Genomic DNA, 9,233 nt, shown 5'->3' on the forward strand with positions numbered 1-9,233 from the left:
CTCACATCAGAGACGGTGACACAGTGACGACTATAGATCGATGATGCCTCGAAAGCTAGATTACAACATCAAACCTTCTGACCCTGCCTTTTCATACACTGTGCATCAGTTCCCAAAGATGGACGACTACCAACAAAGTAAACAATGAAGGAGCCAAAAAAAAAGAAAAGCTAGTAAATCGAAACGAATCATGCACCACACGAAGCATGGTCAACATGCCCGAAGCAAGACTGGACCTACACGTGTGCTAAGCATATCACTTAGCGCCAACTGTACCTCGCTTGAGCCATGCTCGCAGCTTATTAGACCTGCAAGGAGGGGGAAGAACCGAGCCAGGTTCTTTTCCAAAGAGGTATCACCCAATCCGGATATAGCTTGCAGGGTGGACACAACAACGGGTGCCCGCGCTGCGAGTTCTCGCCGTTTCGCAGAACCAACTGGGATAAGCCAGTGACTTATTGGTTGAGCACCAGTCGAAGCTTCACCAGACTGCCCCGTCGCTGTTCTAATATACACCTCCAGCACCTCGTTACAGAGGTCAACCAGGCTTGCTTCCGCTTCTAAGTTGCTATTACGGTGCCGGTCTGTGACAATGTTTTGAAGCAGAACGAGGCATGAATGGTAGGACTCGTTCTCAAGGCGTAGCAATGGAGGATCCTGCATCTGGGTCATGGAACCAAGCTCCTGTAGCTTAGATCTTAGGTCAGTGTCACTGTTTACCTTGTGTGCATGGCATGCCACGACGTGCAATGCTTCAAAAAATATAAGTGTGTTTTTTGCTGATATTTGTGCTTTGTACATATTATGTATCTCCATCACAGCCTGCAAATATCAAAGTCTAAGGTGAATTTTCTTGCCCAATATGCATATCGGACCATCTATTGACAATAATTTGCACAAAATCTAGTATGCATAGTATCTCTGGAATGCAAGTGTTAGCCACTCGCTTAGCAATATTACTAGAACAATAGCAAATGTCAACGTGGACTAACATATTCAGAACAAGGATCAGACAGTATAAATGCAGACGAAATTAGTGTCACCCCTACCTTCTATTTACATCTGAATCCAAAGGCTAGAAGTTCACAAGGAAACAGAGAACTTTGGTTGAACTATTAGAAGATCCATTGAAAGATAAATAGGAACGCTCCATTATGTGCTAATTGTTAGAAGGTGGTTGATGCAAGCACATGGTGGTGCTAATGACATGACTTTTGTCCTCGATGAAATGCAGCAGAGGACACTCAAAAGATCATCACAAAGTTCGTCGGCAGGAAAATATTCATGTAGCCAATCCCATATAGTTGGGAACTGGGGACATTGTGGATTGTTGTTGATACTTAAAAGATCAATCTACGTACAGCTGGTTGTACCACAACTTGTGCAGAGAAAACATCATGCTTTAATATGATCATGTTTTTTTTTTTAATCTCTAAATATGCATACATGAAAAAGGTCAACATAACATTTGTCTTGTGCATATCTACAAGAACTAAACCATCTAGTAGTCAAATTCTTTTATATATTACATATGATATGAATTATCTATAAAGGACCATTGATGCAACCAATAAAAGAATATAGATTGTTGAACTTTTGCAAGCAAACAAATAGAACATTACGAAACATCTGAAGTTTCATAAATGAATCCTTTCTTACTTTCCATTAGAGCTGGTTAGCCTTTTTCCTCTTTCTTTTGCTTCATATTTTCTTTTCTTATGTCTTTTCCCTCATATAATCATTCCTTTCGCACACACAAGCACACATGTGCACAGATGAAAACCAAGCTCTTGCAATATACCTTGAGGTAGGATAGGCAATATGTTATCCCTCTAACGAAGCTTCATTATGCATTTATATGGGATGTTTTCATGATGTCCAAAGAGGCCCAAAAACCAAGTGGCAATCAGAATAATATTGAATAAAAGACACTGACCTGAATTAAGAGAAGTTGAACAGCAGCACGACACTTGGCATCACCAATTGCAAAATACAGATTTCTTGCTCTAAGGCCTTCAAAATCATCATCTGCAGATCCTCTGGATTCACCATTATCTTGTCTCAGAGAAGAATTCTCATTTTCTGATGTGGCGCTATCAAGATAAGCTCCAGATGAAATATATGAAAAATCAGGGAGAGTAGCTTTAGCAGCTTCTTTCAAAGACAGAACCACAACTTCCCACTTGGTCTCAACAAATAGAGACCCTGCGTTGCTCATTAACCGAACAAATGCTGTAATGCCAATACCAGCAAGACTTTGATGGGGACGCTTAATAAAACTTGTTAGCAAAGTCAAGACCTTTTCCAAAAGTGGATTTACTGTGTCATAAAATTTCACAAACAGATCCACAACTAGCTGAAGGGCCAGCTTGCATGTCTCATAAAGCCAAGCTTCTTGATCTAGCTCTGCTGTATCATTTTCTAACCCCTGTCCTTGCAAAGTTGCCCCAGAGGGATCAACGGCATGCCTTACAGAGTCAAATATAGGGAACAGGACTGAGTCAAACACTTTCTCCCACAAGGGCAATGAAAAATGATTACCATAGTTTCGTAGTGTATCAAATAGCACCTGCAAGGCACTTTGTCTGATGTCAGGTCTTAGGTCAAAGGTAAGTTCTGATAAACCTGCAAAAGCAACAAGAAAATATTTAAGACAACCCTGGTAAAAGGTTCATTTACAAGTATCATAGGATTTTTTTGATAACCTAGAATAAGCAAAAAGGAATCTGTCTCACCTGCTAAGAGTGGGAACCATAAGTGTAGGTGATCATCCTTATTGATGATCGATGGAGGATCTTGTTTTTCATCCTTTATAATGTGAGGTGAAGGCGGACCAATACTCCCAGAAGCCTCCTTGTCCTTCAATCTTGCAGAGGCACCAATGTCTCCTTCGGCAAGCTTAGCCGCACAGAACCGAAGAAAAGCAATTGCATTGAGACTAATGTCTTTGTTAAACCTACTATTACTAAATGCAACTAGGCAATTAACACAATCCGTGAAGGTGGTAGTTTCAGTCTCAGTTATGTAGGGAAAGTAATCCCTTAAAATCTTCTCAATGACCTCAAAGGCCAGAAGTACTATATTTTTGTGATCATCATATGATGCTGTAGCAAAAACCTGCAAAATACATCATTCACTTAGTTAACTGATGGGCTTGAACATGTGAGACAACAACTAAATATTCTGAAAAAAAAATGCCATGCTAACTCCCCATCAATTTTGAAATCAATGGAAAGAAGGAAAGTACCATGAACATGCTTTTCCACCCAGACTTGACATTACTAACACGAGCCAACACCATTTGAGAGACACATCTGATGATCAGCTCTCTGATTTCAACAGCTCTGCTTTTCCTCATAACAATGACAAATGGTTTCATGAATTCATTTTGGAAGTTATAGTTGGCCAGTTCTTTTCGCTCCAAGAATTTCATAGATAGCTGGCGCAAGGAATCCATTGCAAAGATTGCAATTGAAAGGTTCTCAGAGCAGCCAATGGTAACAAAAAATTCAGACAACACATTCCAAATGCTTGACCACACAAGCCTGATACGATCCATATTGTAATGCCTGTACAAACAAAATCAATGAGATAGTGTGCTAATTTTATAGGAGAAAATTTCAAAAGCAAATTCAGGCATGGTTCTTACGTGATCTCAACTATTTTTGTCAGACTGAAAACCCGTGGATCAGATGTAGAGCGCAGTTCCTCCATTGAAACCTTACAGAGGGCTTTAACAAAATCTATTATTGCCTCACTATTTAGCTTTTCACTTCGTATAAATACTCTATTCACTTCAGCAATCCCAACTTGTTCCAACAAATTCAAGTTCGAAATTAAGTTATTCATTTGCTCAGATGTAACAGCTCCGGATGCATGGCCACCAACCCCAGCACTGTCATAGGTACCTCTTCTGGCAACTATAGATGAAGGTCCTTTTTTCTTCAATACAGGAAGAATTGATGACTTGGCTTGTTTAGCTTTATCAACTTCAGTCTGTTGTATTGTGAAAAAAGTAGCATCAGGGGGAGCTCCCTCTCCCAGAAGATGCAAGTGTTCAAATCGAGAAACACATGTCAAAATGTGTTCCCAAGCTTCTTGAAGGTAGTTACCATCTTCATCCGCAATGTGTAAAATTGCCTGGAATAATTTTACAAGAAACAAAATTCTGTTTAAAAATCTTCTTAACCGAAGCATTTACTCGACAAAGCCATTGAAATCACAGTCAATTACATCAATAAATTTCAGAATTCACGAGGAAAAAACAAAGACATGTATTCCTACTTTCACATAAAATCACCAAAAGTAATGGCCTGAATGTCCAGGAACTAGTCTCTAGATTTTCTTTCTTCCAGTTTGCTGTGAATACTGCATCAAATAGCGGTGCAACAAAATACTCATGTTAGCATGGTGGTACCAGCAACAGACAGGCTCCAGTAAGGTGACATATTATTTAACAGATAATCGTTACTAGAGAACTAACAATTATTTGTAGCTTTGAGAGTTTCAATTACAATTTCAAATAAGCAAGTACCATGTGGGAAGTGCCTAGATGTATAAGAGGTTCCTGCTACAGTTAATATGATAACCCACAATTTCGCAGATCACACAGATGACCCTAGATGTATGTATATGATCTTCTCCATCAACCAACAACAAAGATTTTGGAACCAATAGACAACAGCAGAACGCATCATTTATATGGTTGTTCTCATAAGTTGCGGGTCTAATGGTTTGTTGCTGCTGTTGTTGTCATTTATGTTGCTATTGTCGTTGTTGTGTGTAAAGAATCTGTAGGAAAATTAAAGAAGCTGTGGGATTCAACAAAACATAGATATAATCAGTGAAATGCTACTAAATAAATATCAACATCTTGATTATGACCCAGTCATGAAGCTGACTGATGATGAGAAAAGCTTAAGTTGTCGACAAGGAAAACAAATGACAGGCAAAGAAATAGGAAGGCCCTTATTCTTTATAATCATCACCGTCTCAGATTGAAATTTGTGGACTCTTAAAAAATGTGTGCCCTTGTTCTAAAAAACTTACCATAATAACTGAGCAGCAACACGTGATGTATACAATTAGAACACTGGAAATGCCTACAACAGAAAGGAAGTACTTATGAACTCTGCTTTCAACTTGATGACTGCAACCTAAAGATATGTAATATCGAAACTACAAGATTTTTCTGATAGTTTTGTAAAATTTTTTCAAAGATTTTCGCATTTCCTGAAGCTAACCTAAACAAAACCATAAGAATATATGGTTAACACTTAGATGCAAACCATGATAAATAAACATCATTAGACATCAAGGGCAACAACCTCAGAAATGCATCAAGACATTATCTTTAAACTGAAAGTACATAATGATAAGAGAAAAGTATAAAAAATGTGAAATATTTATACACAAATTAGGTCAATGCAAACCTTAATAGCATCTATATTTTTCTGCTTGATATCGGCTGCTGAATGAAGGGACGTAAACTTTGCAAGTGACGTAACAAATGCATCTCTTTGTGTCTTCATAGACATCACTGCTGTAACATGAACTGCACTACGAAATCCTTCAAGGCATAATGATATCACAGTTTCATCATCACTCTGGTCAACAGGAACACTAAAGGCAGCTAACATCGGAGCCCAGCACACCTCAATCATAAACCTCAAAATTACCACATCTGTTGCAGAGTAATATATTGACCTAAAAGACAAAGTGTAAGCAACTTAAACTGCACATGTCCTATATAATACTACGATGTTAAATGTGGTCTTAGAGTGGCAAAATATAGGTGTAGACAATAAAAGTTGTGATTGGTTTTTATTTGGGCGCTTACTCAGATTTGTGAGCTTTTTCTTTAAACTGCTCTTGCATATGCCTGATCATATCATCGCTAGTCTCTGTTGGCGAATCTCGCTTGCGTATCACAATGTTCAAAATGCTATCTAAGCCTAGAATTCTGTTCGAATTTGAAGATTGTATCTGTTGAAGGGCCAAATTATCCTCTTTCATCTTGATTTCATTCTTGGAAATTCTGTCAAATAGGGATCTCAAGAATTCTTCAGGCAGATCCTTTCCATCATCTATACCTCGATTGTTTCTTATGAAGTCATCCGGTGACATCTGCATCAACAACAATATTAATATTATGACCACATAACTTACCAACAATTTAAGCAAATAATGAGCCTTTGCAAATCAAGAACAAACCTTGTTTTTCACCATTGGATTATGAGCATCCGTATTGAGCAATATTACAGAGTAAGCAAGAACATAAGCTGTATCTGCACTTGTAAAAGCTTTAGGATTGCACTTACAATAGCGCTCAGCAAATTTTTCCATGATGCGATCAATCTTTTGTGCTTCACCAGGCAATCTAAAACCTTTTAGGAAGCACCTAATTGCTTCATCAAACTCCATTCCTTGAAAATCAAATGAATCCACATATGCATGCATGACTTTCAGGGATAAATCTTCTCTCTCTCCTAAATAATCACCGATCAGAGTCTTGTTCAAGCCTGATGCACTTCTAAGAAAAGCAGCTATGTCAGCAGGCACATCACCCACCTTCTTTGCATTTATAAGAAATTCAATCCCTTTCTTAGGTTTCTGATTAAAAAGCGAAATCCCTTCCTGTAATTTATACTTACATTAGATCATAAAAGAACAACTAAACAACGTAGTTTTCATGAAACTAAACTCATGTCGGAAAATTACCTGAAGTTCTAGCTTGTATGCCCTACGCTGCTCGATAGATGCAACTTCTGATGTTCCATTTGGGGTATCAGAATTAGAATCACTTACTTCAGCCGTCTCATCACCATTGCCATTTGCCAAAGTAAGTTCATTACTGTCACCACTGCCATCAATTGTTTCTGTTTTTTGAGACTGAGGATCAGGAATTCTCAACTGTTTGTTCATCCAATCTCCCATTGACCTCAAAATTGCCACTAAACACTTCATAGCTTCGAATTTCATTGTAGTATCTTGTGGTGGTATCAGTGTTGTAGGAGCCCCTGGGGGAGGTCCTTGAGCAGTTTTTAACAGACCATTTACTATCCTAATGAAACAAAGAAGCTTGATATGATACAAATGTTTAACAGCATTTGAAAGTTTAAACCTAGAATATTGATTAATATGGTATTCCATAAATGAAGGGTATCCAGCATTGCAAATGTTAGCTGATTTCCCAAACGTGTCAAAAAGAAGCAAACGTACCTTTCAAAAATATTTGAAGAGTGGACGTCGCAATCATAATTAATGAATATGTCCACCAGGATTTGAGAATCTACACACAGCTTCTCGAAGAAACAAAGCACAATCATCTTCTGCTGGAAATTTGGTTGGGCAACATTTTCCAAAACTCTAAGTACAATCATTGGGAAAAACACTCCAATCTCTGCCTTTAATCCTGGTCTAAATCTTGATATTAAGCTCATAAAAATAGAACAGGACAGCTGAAAAACAATCAAATGGGCTGAAGCACTGTTCTTCAAAAGAGATAGACATAGATACTGCTTAATAGCGCCTAGAAACCTGCTTGATTGAAAGGAGTTCATCAGATCCAGGCATGTAGGTCCAGAATGATATGATATTCAAACAAGTTATGTGAGTTTGAGTTTGACAGACAAGAAAAGATTCAGCAGCAATATTGATATTCAATTACAAATAAGTGAATTATTGATGCTAATTAGGTTATCTACAAGCATGTAACAATATCAACAGACACATGACCTCAAAAATATAAATTGTTGATGTTGTATTTGAATCTGAAAGTTGAGATTAACCTTCAGCCATATAAATTCCTTAGTCTTTTCAGACAGGAAGCAGGTTATTCAGATTGGAGGCTTCTTTAAGATGCAACATACTTTTTAAACACAAAACTGAAATCACTTGGAATGCCACACGAGTAAGAGAACTTAAAAAAAGGCTTTGGAAAACTTCTTCTAGGGCAGGTGATGAAGTAAAATTGCAGCCTAAGATTTGTAACTGGATCTTGGTCCACTTTTGCATTGGGCTATTTCAATTTATGATTCTGCATCATGAGGATCCAAGGTTAATGGCATGATTTGGGGTAAAACCTATTACTTATTAACCAAGTACATCAGGGATAAAATAAACAAACAGGAGAAAGGGAGTAACATATGAAGACCTGGAGCCTGCAAAACTCTATGTTTCTATTCTATCTGAGAAACACTTCAACCTTCTTGGTCCCCTTTTGCTTCCCAGCTGATTCCTACTCTTTTGCAAGTAACCATAATCAGACGTAGATTTATAAAAGACAACAAAATAATTTGAGTGGATGCCTTTCCAAAGCATCTGAGTAATAGGAAAATACACCTATACCTCCTAGAAATTAAACCTAGACCAAGAGGAAGCCTGGCTACACCATTTCATTACTGCTACAGAGATCCCTTCCCCAGGCAGTGATGTGACAATCAGTTTTTCTCCATTAATGGTCATCTAAGCTACAGTTGAAAGTCAAAGAAGAAACAAACAAAAGCAACCTGCTAAAGGTGGTATGAGCAAGTTGTCAGGGGTAATAGGTCATAATACCATGCCAACACATGGTGCATGCTGAACTGCACGGGTTGGCACCACCAACATTGTTATTTATGCTTCAAATGATAAGAAGGCTCTGATACCATTGGTAATGATTGTTTTGGGTTATCATGAGATAGTAAAGTTCTTTTGGTTTAGTTTTTCCTGAAAATAAGACATTTACAGTTAGATCTGTGCTCAAAGATAGCAATTCTTTTCTAGGTTAAATAAGAAGGCAGTATACGAAAGAAAGTATTATAGATAACAAAGGAAAGAAGGAAAATAAGGTAAAGAAATATCATAAAACAAAAAAAGGCAGGTGGCATCAATACTTAAACTTCTCAATCAGTTTCTCACCATGCTTTGTTTTCTCAATCACTCAATTTGACTAAAAGCAACTGAAACTCTACCTCACCTAAATAGTAGTTCCATAAGGTTAGGAGCAAAACAAAAAATGAATATCAATCGTGGAGTCGCCATCAGTAAACTCTTAAATGATGAATTCAAAAGGAGCATATTTGATAATTTTTTAAAATCCACCAACCATAACATGATAAAATCCATCGGACATGACTTAAAAATATGAAATCTTAAACTAGCTTAATAGACTCAAACATAGAGCTCTTGATGACTCAAAGTAGCTTAACTCTTAACCTAGATTGACCTGACATATCCAGAAAAATTTTATC

At 37.6% G+C, this 9,233-nt stretch overlaps 1 protein-coding gene across 1 annotated transcript in view; it reads right to left on the reverse strand.

The window, feature by feature from the left end:
* Nucleotides 1-31: 31 nt before the first annotated feature.
* Nucleotides 32-9,233, reverse strand: part of LOC103995014 (brefeldin A-inhibited guanine nucleotide-exchange protein 2) — a 10,938-nt gene continuing 1,736 nt past the window's right edge. Inside the window, exons 2-11 of the mRNA XM_009415500.3 lie at nt 7,222-7,539; nt 6,721-7,063; nt 6,214-6,636; nt 5,840-6,126; nt 5,433-5,706; nt 3,650-4,140; nt 3,248-3,569; nt 2,736-3,117; nt 1,937-2,625; nt 32-822 (exon numbers count right to left, since the gene is read on the reverse strand). Of these exons, the coding sequence (XP_009413775.2) occupies nt 211-822; nt 1,937-2,625; nt 2,736-3,117; nt 3,248-3,569; nt 3,650-4,140; nt 5,433-5,706; nt 5,840-6,126; nt 6,214-6,636; nt 6,721-7,063; nt 7,222-7,539 (4,141 nt within the window). The 3' untranslated portion in view covers nt 32-210. The remainder of the gene's footprint in view (nt 823-1,936; nt 2,626-2,735; nt 3,118-3,247; nt 3,570-3,649; nt 4,141-5,432; nt 5,707-5,839; nt 6,127-6,213; nt 6,637-6,720; nt 7,064-7,221; nt 7,540-9,233) is intronic.

This window comes from Musa acuminata, chromosome BXJ3-8, assembly GCF_036884655.1.
Source record: "Musa acuminata AAA Group cultivar baxijiao chromosome BXJ3-8, Cavendish_Baxijiao_AAA, whole genome shotgun sequence".
Lineage (NCBI taxonomy): Eukaryota > Viridiplantae > Streptophyta > Magnoliopsida > Zingiberales > Musaceae > Musa > Musa acuminata.